The sequence below is a fragment of the Mugil cephalus genome, chromosome 10, assembly GCF_022458985.1.
Source record: "Mugil cephalus isolate CIBA_MC_2020 chromosome 10, CIBA_Mcephalus_1.1, whole genome shotgun sequence".
In the NCBI taxonomy this organism is placed as follows: domain Eukaryota; kingdom Metazoa; phylum Chordata; class Actinopteri; order Mugiliformes; family Mugilidae; genus Mugil; species Mugil cephalus.
In genome coordinates this window covers 11,521,419-11,535,352 of record NC_061779.1, presented here as the reverse complement: position 1 = coordinate 11,535,352, position 13,934 = coordinate 11,521,419, and the positions used below count along the sequence as shown (strand labels likewise).

The window sequence follows — 13,934 nt, the reverse complement described above, 5'->3', positions numbered from 1 at the left end:
CGAAAACAAAGTTTCGACCCTCGAGCCGTCAGACTCCTGCTCATATACCGCTGCCTCGAGTCCCCATCACTCCCACTCAATGTATCTATAACACAGATTTAACATTTAGCAGGTTTATCTTGCACCTTGTTTTGTTTTTTGTTTTGTTTTTAAATATATATATAGCATTTTAAAATTTCATATTTATTTTTATTTAATTACTGTTATTAGACTTAGTTAGTTATTAGACTTGCAAAGTAAAAATTTCATTGTGCGTTTACACTATGATATGACAATAGTGAAAATGTACTCTAATACAACAGCACTAAATCATGGCTGCATGAATGTTAAGTTTATGTAGAAACAGCAACAACAACAACAGTGGCTGGACTTATTTTTTATTTATTTTTTTATTTTTTTATTTTTCTTGAAGCTGTTTCATCATCATCATCATGATCAGTCTCTTATTCAGTCCCAAATGACTGGTTTGGAGTTTGGGTTTTATCTGGAACATCTGCCAACAACTTGAAACTCACATGACAAAACACTAGTGACAGCCACTCACTCATCTGACAGTGGAGACATCTGTTTTGATCCTGTTTTTATTTATTGGCCATAAACTCAAGGCGTAAATGGGGGTTTTATTAAATTAAATAATTTAAGGGAACATTTTATTTATTTATGATTTTTCCTAATCCATTTTGGAGGATAACTATTTTTTAATTGACTGGCAAAATGTATTACTTATGGGAAAAGTAAATGTCTTTCTAATATTTAAATAGTAAAAATGGGAAGTTTGCATACTGTATAGACTTTATTTTTTTCTTTCTTCTATATATCCATCAAAAAAGTAAAGATTTTATGCAAGATGTTATGATTTTTTGCAATAATTTCTGATCTGATGATCCCTGTGTGTTGTTTATGTTTATAAGTCTTGTTATTTAATTAAGTACTCTGTGCGTTATGATTCATTGCTTCCAAGTGTCAGTAGATGGCAGTAAAGTTATTTAATTACACTCGGAGGTTTTCTTTCCCTCTGAAATTGGTCAGTGACCATCATAACTGTTCCATTATGATTCAAACACTGGGAGGTGTCCCTTTGAAAATCACATCATTGCACAATGAAACGGTTACTCCTTTAATAAAAACATCGTTGAAATTGATGTGAGGCCAAATGTTGTAGTTTCTAATATATGAATACTGGATGGAAGTTATCCTTGTGTTATGACATAGAATTGAAATAAATCCAGGAACAATGTGGAAAATAAAGTTTTTTTCCTGCCATTCTGTCAAACGACCCCCTCGTTCATCTCTTAATACGCCACTCTGGTCCGGCTATGCAGCAACAAATGTCAAAGTATTAATTTGCCGAGGGGATTGGAAAGGTAGTATACACAGTGTTCATCGGTGCTGACGTTGGCTTACTCTAAAACGAGATTTGTTTATTTCTTTTGACCCAAATCGCTCATCGACACAGTGTTACACTGCGCAACCAACTCTTAAACAGTTGCCCTAGAGAAAAAGGACACAGGATAATAAAGTAGGGTTATTTCTGGTCCCCGTAACACAGAGCGACGCAGAGCCAACAATTCGTTACAGCAACTTCAGCAGTGAAGGAAAACACATCTCCTCAAGTACATAGTTGTCCTACTTGACTTTGAATATTCCCATTTAATGCCACATTTTTTATTTTTATTTTACTCCAACACATCTGATAACTGCAGCTACGAGTAACTCCAAGTTTTAACACTACAATGAGGAACAATCAATCATGAATCAGCATTAATAATGAATTCACCATCACACTCACAGTTATTTATAATGCTTGAAGGACCTTATATAATAATAATGATAATAGTTAAGTGTAGTGTAGTGCAGGACCATAGACTACTTTTACCTGTAATCGACTATTTTTTTGTTATTAAAATATTGAAGTAAAACTGGTGCAAAAAATATAACAATTTAAAACATCAACAAAAATCGGTACATCGCGATGCGTTCAGGCACACCTTTCTGTGCATTCGTCCGCCCCATTGTCTTCGCTTTATGCATGGTTTCTATTAGCCACAGCTGGGAAGTATACAGAATGCAGCACAAATCTATTCAGTATGAACATCAGGACACGATATGAGCTACGTCTCCGTAGGAGCTTTACCACAAAACATACATGTAAAATAAATCTGTCCCGTGATGGAAAAAAAATACCTCTTTATGTGCCATGCATGTTAAGGCTTAAAGAAAAAAAAAAGAGGAAAAAAAATTGTCCACTTTCACCTCAGTCCACTCCCGGTGGGCAGACGGTGACAGCAGCTGATAATCTGATCCCATGTTACGCCTGCTTTCCATATCATTCATCAGGACAGGGATTCTTAAATAGAAAATTCAAACACGGTCTTAATGAAGTCCAGGCACTTGGATTAGAAACAAATTGACCCGACGTTATCTGGTGTTGGCTCGCCGTAGGAAATTCAGCCCAGATGTGAGGGACACTTAATTGTTTCATTTTTAAGAATCACTATCAGTCGATTGACCAATGGAAAACATTCTCGCGCTTGGCAAAGGAATCCGCCGGTTCCTGCAGAGTTAACGACTCAGCCATAGACGATACATGAATATGAATGTGTGTTTGCATGACGGAGGGGAAACTAAGATTAAGTAAGAGCCCAGGATTTAAAGTTTAATTTCAAACTGATACAGGCTGTTCCACACGATTAAGGCAGGTGTTGTGTCACGTAACCGTTTAGCTGAAGGAATATGTGTTTATTTGTTCTTCGCATGCAAACAGTGAGTCAGTAGAATAATATTGTCCAGGTAGGTCCGTACCTTCAGGCAGGCACACTGAGTGTGGTATTACAAGAGGCTGGTGCTGCACTAGGACGGTTGTTGGGTTCACTGCAGTTCATCTGGAAATGGGACACTTATGCACATAACAGACGTGACCGACGACACTGGCTCCTCTACCCAAAGTGGATGGAGATGAAGTGGTCTGCCAGGAAGCTCACACAGCAAAGCTGGACTGATGGTCAGATGTTTGTTCTACTCTGTATGGAAAAAACCAAAGTGTTTACACAATCCAGGACAGAGAGAGGGCCGAGCCAGCTCACTGGGGGAATTCAAAACACTGTATCCTAAGAGGGCACCCTGAGGAGAGAAAAAAACACTAACTGGCCATAAATGGGTAAAGTGGAGAGTGGGGGGTATTATCAGGAATAATAGACTTCATGACTGTGCTTCGTGGCTGTCAGGAACAGGTTGAATTAATTTAAATTGGCTATTATCAAAGGACTCGACCCCATTAACCTCGGCGAACCACACTCTGACTTCTATTAGTTGGCGTTCTTTGTGCAGTCTGTGCTTCAGGTTCGTCTGTTGTGGCTAAGCAGCGACTGTCTGAGATCTGTGCTTGGCTGTGCTGTAAAGATGTGGCTTGGCGATAATAAATCAATAGTCTTCAGACTCAACCTTTCCAGAGTGTAAACATTTCTCTCACACTATTTCCTGGTGTAAGTGCTGAGGTACTGAAACGACTGTGAAAGGTGAAAGGACACATATTTCTGGCTTTCATTTCTGCCAGCAGTTGTCAAATGTCAAATGAGCTCATGGGTTCATTTGCATTAGGGGAGGAAGAAGGGCGACAGTCCAAAAGTAAAGTCAGATAGGATGGGTTTTGAATAGGTAGCTATGACCTGTATGTGCATGGATTACAAGGCCTCAGTAGAATCTACCTGTGCTTAAACTAGATTTATGCTTCTGCGTCAGACTTACAGCGTGGGTACGGCTGTAATTGGTCTAAAATGTCTTTCCCTCTCAACGTCTCTCAGGGGCCGGAAAAGAAAAGAAGATTCACCTTCCTTTTGCCTCCTACACACCACCTACTCAGATGTCTTCTCTTTTTTTTTTTTTTTTTTTTGTGCTGCAGTGATTTCAATGATTTCGGTGATTTCAACATTTAATTGCTCCAACTCCAATACATCTCTGATGACTATCTGCAGATGAGCATTTTAGCAGCGCGCGAGTATAAACACTTACAACAGCGTGAAGTACTTACATGTGCTCTACTTAGACCGGTGGCAGGAGTATAAACCAAGAGTTATGGTCACGTGGAAATATTTTAAAACTCCTTTTATGAAACTGGAATTTAAACTTTGCATTCCATGTAACTATAGCATTTAAAAGTTGTTATGCTCTTAACAAGGTGCTTTTTCTCCAGATGTTCATATAAACGTCGAGGCCAGCGAGTCGCTATATTCTTAGCCCTTTTCTTCCATCTAAACTCATTTGTCATTTCCAACCTGATGCTTCCCACAGTCCTCTCGCTAAACAAATGGTTTCCTTTGTCATTACTAAAGGACAGCTGAGAAATCTCTCAGCCACTGCAAGAGACAGCAAACACAAAAGTGCACACGAGTCAAGTTACGGGCTAAAAATAGAACAATTGAAGTGGTCTAACGTGCATTAAAAATGCACAAACTTCTCAAACATCACACGCTGGCATGGCATGCTATCACTCATCTCTCATATCCTGCAGTGGGCCTGACATTTACACCCGGGGTCTGAGAAACTAAAGCCTCATTATCTAAACTCCCTGCTAAGCAGATGCCTCATTTAGTTCATGTGACTGTGTTTTCTTTCCTTTTTCTTCTGATCATACAAAGACAAAACAAATTAGAAATTCTCAGATGAAGGGACAGTCTGTACATGGTGGGATTATCTTCTCCGCTCAGAGACCCACCCCGACAGTTCCTGACACTTGTTGGGGATTAGTACAATAGTACAAGAGATATTTCTATTTTCTGGCACTGCTTTTGAATGCTTCCTGGATAAAGAAGACATTCCTCACTTTCATTGCTCATAAGCTAAACTAAACCACACAGCTTACAGTAAAACGTCTTCTCAAATCTGAGTTACAACCTCTTGGGTTGGGCCAGCAGAAAATATTTTGCTTCGATTTCATATTTCGACCTGTCACATCTGTCAATCACATGTTTGTAGAACCATGAACAGGAAGCTTGGGTAGAGTCTGCCAAAGCAACTGTGACACACATGAAGACTTAGGTCCGTGATACATTCATCATTACAGCATACAGCGAGAATGCAAAACGAATGGTCCCCATTAAGCGATTCGTCCAGAATGAGGATAAATTCTAATGTAATTATAGGATTATAATAAAACATATCATGGCTGATATCTAGTGATTAAATCTGCTCGTATTATGACGGAGAAATTCTTTACCGTGTGCTCATAATCCACTATCTCACATACGACTATCTATTGAGAAGCACGGTAAAGACTCTCCTCTTGCTCTTTTTGTTTTTTTTCCACCTGTTTTCCTCTCAGAGTGTCTCGGATTCACTTTCCACTGCACAGCTCCATCAGTTCCCCCTCCTCCCTCTTCTCCCTCCCACGTTACCTCCTCCTCTCACTGTCATCGCGCTTCACAAACTGAGGTGGGTCGTTTTTACGCTCTCTCCCAGCTCACCCTTCACTATTTACTGTCAAGACGCGATGAAGTTAACAGCGCTTTGTATATGCGGGACCCTGCTGATGTTCGCGAGTCCATTTTGGACCAGAGCAGACTCTGATGAAGGACTTCTGCTGGGGGATAAAGGATATGGCCCCTGTGTTGCAACTTTGAGGCCCGAGGTGCCATGCAGAGAGGGGCAGCATGGGGGCACTTGCCCTTACCTGTTCAGTCTGCCGCCGTTAACTGTTTATTTGCCGCGGCAACTAAAAGAGCTGGAGAAGATTGTGAAGGACCTGCAGAAGCTGAAGGACAGCGTGGATGAGCTGAGGGAGATGTGCACGGACTGTACAGTAAGCCAAACCGAGAGAGAGTGTGGAAGGCAAAGAGAGGGGGAGCACGTGAAACTGAATGAGAGGAACTGGATGAATGAGAGACTTGAAGAGAATGATATCAGACAAGAGTGTGGAGGAGACAGAGGTGAGATGGAAACGGCTGAAGGCGACTCAGAAAACACATTGAGAGAAGAGAAAGAAAGGAAAAAATGGGAGTCAGAAAGAGAGAGGGATAAAGGAGTCGTAAAAGAAAATGAGAAAGAAGAAACTCTGAGAAAAGAGTCAGTAACAGATGGAAAAACTCAGACGGAGGGGTCAAAAGATAAGGACAAACTGGGACAGAGAAATGTGTCAACTGCTGATGGAAATGAGGGAACAGTCAATACGATGACAGAAAGGGTTGCTGACAAAAATAACAGGGAGACAGACAGGAATAAAGGAAATGCAGAAAAGGGGAATTCAAAGGGATATCAAGAGTTGGAGAATGGAAAAGAAAGAAAAATGACCACTAAAGTGAAAAATAAAGAGAAACCAGGAGAAAGTGACCGTCACGTGTGGCAAGATGAGACAAAGGAAACAGAGACAGAGACCCAAACTGAAGCTGATGATAGAATAAAGATGTCTGAGGACAACGGTCAGCATACAGATGAGGAGCAAGCGCAGCACAGGGAGGAGAGGAAAAAGGAAATGGAAGAGGGAATAAAAGTGGAGCGAAATAATGAGAACCTAAAACAGACTGAAACCATTGGGCACACAGAAAAAGAGAGGACTATAAAAGAGGGGGCGGTGGAGGGAGAGAGAAGGACGACGGGAAAGGAGATCAAAACAGAAGAAGAAAAAACAGAGAGTGTGCAGAGAGACGGTGATGGAGAATTAGCATCCAACAAAGCAATTGAAAGCACAGACTTAGTTTCAATCAGCCCGACTACTCATTCTACCATAGCTTCAAGGCCTGAGCCCATGGACTCAAACAAAGCTACAATCTTTACGTCATCTCTTCCATATACTCCTTTGCCCAGTTCCACTTTAGATTTGATCACAGATGTCAGCCACGTGACAGTAACTAATTATGGACCAACCCAAAGCACAGGCCTTGGAGCAGCTCATATTCCTGAGCCCCCAAGCCTTAATTCAGACTCTGCCACAGTAAGCACACTGGGCGGACATGGACAACAGACAACTAGTGCCACCACTACAGTCAACTCCAGGGTAAGGCCTGGGGCAAGCTTCCAGGATCACATCAGCTCAACCACAACTACCACGACTACAATCCCCAGAGCTACAGGTCACAGATGGACGGCTAAAAAGAACGGCAGCTCAAATGCTAAGACTGGTGAGAAACCTGTGTCAGGTCAAGGACTAAAGCCTGGTGAAAAGCAGAGACCTGGAATTAGGCGTGAAGAAGACCAAAAACAAAAAAACCCTAGGATTGGCCGTAAACCAGACCAAACTCCTTCTCCAGACAAAAAAACTAAATACAACCAAAAACAGACACCTTCTCACCACAAACCTACAACCATCCAACCTATACACATCCATGATCCAAGACAAGACCAAATATCCGAGCCTGACCAAAAAACTCCACCTGGTACTTTACCAGTTGACCTAAATCTGAAAAACCATCCTAGGAATGACCGTAAACCCGACCAGACTCCTTCTACAGACACAAAAACAAAATACGACCAAAAACAGACACCTTCTCACCACAAACCTACAACCATCCAATCTATACACACCCATGATCCAAAACAAGACCAAATATCCGAGCCTGACCAAAAAACTCCACCTGGTACTTTACCAGTTGACCAAAATCTGAAAAACAATCCTAGGGATGGCCGCAAACCCAACAAAACTATTTCTACAGACGCAAAAACAAAATACGACCAAAAGCAGACACCTTCTCAGCACAAACCTACAACCATCCAACCTATAACCATTCAAGATCAAAAACAAGACCAAATATCCGAGCTTGACCAAAAAACTCCACCTGGTACTTTACCAGTTGACCAAAATCTGAAAAACAATCCTAGGGATGGCCGCAAACCCGACCAAACTCCTTCTCCAGCCACAAAAACTAAATATGACCAAAAACAGACACCTTCTCATCAGAAACCTATAACTATCCAACCTATACCCATCCAAGATCCCGAACAAGACCAAAAAACTCCAGTTGGTACTTTACCAGTTGACCTTAATCTGAAAAACAATCCTAGGAATGACCGTAAACCTGACCAAAGTCCTTCTACAGACACAAAAACAAAATACGACCAAAAACAGACACCTTCTCACCACAAACCTACAACCATCCAACCTATACACACCCATGATCCAAAACAAGACCAAATATCCGAGCCTGACCAAAAAACTCCACCTGGTACTTTACCAGTTGACCTAAATCTGAAAAACAATCCTAGGGATGGCCGCAAACCCGACCAACCTATTTCTACAGACACAAAAACTAAATATGACCAAAAACAGACACCTTCTCACCACACACCCACAACCACTCAATCTATGCACATCCACAATCCAAAAAAAGACCAAATACCTGAACCTGACCAAACAACTCCACCTGGTAATTTACCAGTTGACCAAAACCTGAAAAACAATCCTAGGGATGACCATAAACCCGACCAAACTCCTTCTCCAGACACAAAAACAAAATACAACCAAAAGCAGAAGCCTTCTCACCACAAACCCACAGCCACCCAACCTCACGATCCAAAACAAGACCAAATATCCGAACCTGACCCAACAATTCCACTTGGTACTTTACCAACTGGCCAGAATCCAAAAAATCCTAAAAATTATGAAGACAGTGCGCCCGATCAAAACAAACTCCCTAGTCAAAACCCCAAGTCTCATCAAAAGCCTGTGACTCCTGCTCGCAGACCAGCGTCTCATCAAAGACCTCCAACTGTGAAACACTCTGACAAATATCCTCCAACTGACCAAGGAGGACAGGAGTCTGATGAAATCCCAGGTGTTAATCCAACCTCTGAACCTGAGAATAAATGGGTTCACTACTCTAAGAATGACAAGGCTGTACAAAAGCAAACACCTGAAAATGAGAGAAAAAGTGAAGAAAACAAAACAGCTGGTGAAAGATTTGAACCAAACCGATCTCCCAAACCTTTCCAAGAGCCTGAATCTGAAAGAAGTGAAACAGCTACCTCTGCACCAAAACTCAACGAAAAGCCTCAAAATGAGCCGAAATCTGATGAAAATCCCTCAACAGAGACTAAATCCAATCAAGACTTAAAACCAGGAAAGAAAATTACACTCAATGGCGCTAATGTAACCTCTGACCAAAGGCCGCAACCCAGCCAGAAAATCCCAGGCCAGAGAATACCGGGCCAAAGAATCCCAGGTCAGAGAATCACAGGTCAGAGAATCCCTGGCCAAAAACCTAAACCTGGCCAGATGCCTAAACCGAAGCAAAAACATTCAAAACCTGTGACTGACTTAAAGACTAAACCAAATGTTAAGCCTAAAAATGACCAAGGACCACAAACCAATCAGAGTGTTATAACACTCAGGCCTGGCCAAATACCTCATCTCAGTCCCAACTCTGTGCCTGATGAAGTCCCCAAAGCAGAGTTCAACAAAACATCCAAACCGAGGCCTCCCTCCCGATTCAGACCACCAACCAGACCTGCAGTCAAGCCAGGAGCAGTACCTGTTCAACGTCCAAAATCAGCAGTGCAGCCAAAGCCAAATCCAAAGGCCAAAACACATTCAGATCCTCCTCAGATCAGCTGGACTACGTCAGACGACATCCAAAACTCTCTAACCAACATGACACCCACATCTGGCCCTATAAAACCGGCCCCTGAAGTGGCTCATTCCCCAGAGGACACAGAGGTCAGTCCCAGCACGAGGAAAACTATTACTCTGAGTCCAAAGACCTCCAACAGCCTGGAAACTGGACCCTTCACTAACCATCACAGCCTCCCTGAAGATGTCACAATGAGCCCAAACAGCAGGACTATGTCTGATCTGAGGCCTCAAACAGCCACTAAACCACCATCAATCCCATCGACAATGAGACCAAACAAAATCGTCCATGGGATCCCTCCAACTGTTACCCCTAGCACCAGTCCAGAGTCTGCAAACCCAAATCAAATGTCCGAATCTGACTCCAGCTCACAAACCAAGACACTACACAAAGTGGAGGAGACCACAACGAGCCAAACTACAACCGTGGTCCCTTCCCCCAGTCCTGAGACCACCTCCACACTAAGACCTGATTCCAGGTCAACAACCTCAGCCACCTCTGGCCCCCAGCCTCTGGCTGTAGAGGCTTCCACTCCCAGTGCACGGGAGCTGCGTGTAAAGATCAACCAGGTGGCTGCTTTCCTCAATAACAGCTTGAATCCAAATGGAAGACCACCAAACAGGTACACAAAAGAGCACCCCAAGGACACCCAGGGAGGCAGCCAGCCTGACGGGACAGAACCGCCAACACCGCTACCATCTAAAGGCAAGACATAACATTTCCCACTGTCATAGAGATTAATTTTATTCAAAAATGTAAATTTAACTTTTTGTCAATTTAAATAAATGTTTTTTTTTTCTGCACAAAATAGACAAGACAAACTAAAACAAATCACATGCAACTTCTCGTAAAACTGCCATTCGAAAATTTCAGCCCACCTTGTAGAAATAAAAATGTTTTAATGAAACCGCATCAGTCAACAATGAAAAGCTGTTGAAGAGCTGTTAGACATTAGTGTTTGTCTCTTCATAACGCTATTACTCACTCACAAACAACAATTGATGATGAGCTGAGCAGAAAGGAATTTAAGGAAGAGGATAACACAATAAATTTTAATGATCTTCCAATAACAAACTGTAATACAGTGATGTGGTCTGAGCTCATCTTTGTGTGCCACACATCATGGTTATTATTTGTCAGAGGAGGAATCCACATGTGTCCGCAAAATGTGTGGCTCAACATGCGCGTGGGGAGAAAACCACAAGTATGCACGGGTGTGCTAACAGCTTTAAGGCATGCTTCCGTGGAGCCTTTGGTGAATGAAGACAATAAATAAATATTTATTAACAGATATTGCAAATGAATTAGTCAACAACTATCAGCCTTCTTCTTACAGTGATAGGAGAGGGGTGACATGATTTCTCCATCTACTCAGCACGTCATTCATTATATTGCATATTATTAACCAATTTTTAATAAGAAAAAAATGTATTTAGATCTAATTTACAACTTTTAAACTACTTTTACATTTTGTTTAAAAGCTCTGTTGTTTTTTCTACTCTGGAGGTCCATCAGAAACACTAACCTTTTTATTGTGGAAAAGGTAGTTTTGCACTGACCTGGTGCACTTTTAACCTCATCCAACACATTTCACGGCTACATTGCAGCTGTGAGATGATAATTTCACCTGCAAGGTGCAAGAAAAACGATGATTTATTAGATCATTTATTACATACTGCTTGTTTTGAGGACTGTTAAGCAAAGAGAGGTCATGATCACATCAATCGTCTTTTCCACAGTGCCCAGAGACTGCTCAGACCACCTGCTCAGAGGAGAGACAAAGAGCGGAGTGTACCTGGTGACCCCTGACCTCCGCAGCAGGAGCTTCCCGGTGTTTTGTGACATGGAGAGTGATGGCGGAGGATGGACCCTGCTGCAGCGAAGGCAGGACGGCAGCGTGAGTTTCAACCGCACTTGGGCGGAGTACCAGTCCGGCTTCGGGGAGCTGGACGGAGGAGAGTTTTGGCTGGGCAACCACATGATCCACCTGCTGACCCGCGACAGGGACATGGGGCTGCGGGTGGACCTGGAGGACTTCGACGGCAAGAGGGAGCATGCGCAGTACGAGCTGTTCCGAGTGGCGAGTGAACGGCTGCGTTTCAGGTTGACGGTGGGGGGTTACTCTGGCACCGCGGGGGATGCTCTTCGCTTCAACAAAAGGTACGACCACAACAACAGGGCGTTCACCACACCGGATAAGGACAACGACCGCTACCCATCCGGGAACTGCGGAGCCTACTACAGCTCCGGGTGGTGGTTTGACGCCTGCATGGCTGCCAACCTCAACGGGAGATACTATGTTGGGAAGTACAAAGGAGTCCGGGATGGGATTTTCTGGGGGACGTGGCACAACATATCATCAGAGTATTACCCCACCAACGAGAGACACTCTTTTAAATCAGTCAGGATGATGATCAGACCCAAAGGCTTTGCACCATGAACTCCAGCTCCAGTGCATGTTGGAAAACCAAAAACAAACATCAATGATCTAAATATTAACTTAAGCTCCAAAGATATTCCTTACAAGTTTAATAAAACCCATTGTACTCTCCACACAGTTATTATAAACTATTAACGCACTGCTGCCGCCTTGTGGCGTTTGAATCTGCAGAAAGCTGTCTGTTTACAGTATGACATGAAATTTGCTGAGGATGTACATGCAGAGGATAGAGTCCTGGTCACATTGTATGTTATCTAGTATTTTATAGTCATTCCTTTTTTTGTGTCGAGAAAGGAATTTGTGAAAGAGTTATTTTTCTATCAGTGACAATCTGATTCTGACGGGTAAGTAGCAACTTTTTATTACCGTACCGAGGGGCCAGTTGATAGTTGATTAAAGCTGTCTGGGATGTTTTGTAATTGTTTGATTTGTTAAGATTAATAAAAATGGATTTACATAAAGTCTGTTTTGTGTCCTCCAAAAAAATAAGTGTAAACACACAGCACAAAAAATTCAAATCAGCATCACTACAAAAGAGTCGACGAGCGAGTGGATGAGCAACACTGTCAAACTAAACCTATCCATAAATCACCCAGTAAATAAATAAACAAATAAATATGCATTTATTAATCGCAACAGATTTATTATAAATATATGTAGGAATTAGTTTAAAAATGTTCTTATTAATTAATCACTCTTTGACTATTTGTTTACGTATTTACTAAACAAAGTGATTACGTTTACTCTGTACTCCCTTATCAATTAATGTCACATTTTATAAATAAATGAATGCATATATTTACTTTTTATATTATTTTGGTACATTTAATGCCACACATACAGTTTCGGTGCACAATATTAGTATACACTGAATCGGCGACGCGTAGTATGGACCACTGAGCGTATTTATTATTATTGGACAAGAAGAAAGACTCAATATCCCGACAGCCTCTGCGGCGAGACCGGCGTCACATGCGATGCGACCAGACCGAGCCTACTGGTTGGACAAGACCAGAAGAAGGGCGGCTCTAAATTTATACAAGCTTATAAATCCGGTCTGTCAAGGTTATTAGAAAGATGCAGGCGAAGGGAGGAAGTGAATCATTTTGTTGTCAAAATAAAATCACAACTATATAAATTTAACAAATAACCATAAAGGTAACTGATGTGCTAGAAAAAAAGAGACTGAAATGTGCAGCCCTGATGCTGACTTAATAGAAATGTGTTCATAAATCAGCATTTACTAACAAAATATAACATAACACATGCAGTATAATGTATGTTACAAGGGACCTGTTTTATTTTCCAAACTTGATGCATGCTCATCTCGCCCTATGTCAATATCTAAGGAATCCATTATATAACTTAGTGCTTATTTGCTGAATAAATCCAAAGATAAATTAATTAATTAATTAATTAATTAATTAATATAAAATACACACACACAATAAAACTGGGCTGTATTCCCACATAACAACTGTTCACATTGCACAAAACATTAGATGACTTTGGGTATAATAATAAATCAGCAGTTGCTTATGGTGTTAAAATGCACTTCAAAATGTTAATGCACACTGTGTATATGGAAATAATAGTAAGGTGCTTGCACATGTGTTCATATGCTAATTTTTACTTTTTCTTTATTTTTGCTCGTGGTTCTTAATAGTGGTATTTGTAACTATGCTACTGTGATCAGTCCCTTGTGGATGATTAAAGTCTATCTAAGTCTAAGTCTATAATGTACTTATTTTCATTACAGAAAATAATAGTAAATGATTTAGGAAGTTCAGATTTAAGCATATATTGTCAATATCAACATTTTTACACTTGCAATACCATGAATAGACAAAAATTTATTCTACAGATTCTGCATTTATTTATTTAGGGTACTAAAAAAAATACTGATATTAGTGTCAATTCATATTTTTATTTTGTAAACG

The 13,934-nt window shown here is 41.3% G+C and overlaps 1 protein-coding gene across 1 annotated transcript; it reads left to right on the top strand.

Annotated features, from left to right (window-relative positions):
• Positions 1-5,437: 5,437 nt before the first annotated feature.
• On the top strand, positions 5,438-12,455 carry LOC125014377 (mucin-2-like). Its single transcript, XM_047595369.1, has 2 exons — positions 5,438-10,259; positions 11,294-12,455. Exons 1-2 carry the CDS (start codon positions 5,486-5,488, stop codon positions 11,992-11,994), a joined length of 5,475 nt encoding a protein of 1,824 aa, XP_047451325.1. The 5' UTR covers positions 5,438-5,485; the 3' UTR covers positions 11,995-12,455.
• The last annotated feature ends 1,479 nt before the right edge of the window (positions 12,456-13,934 follow it).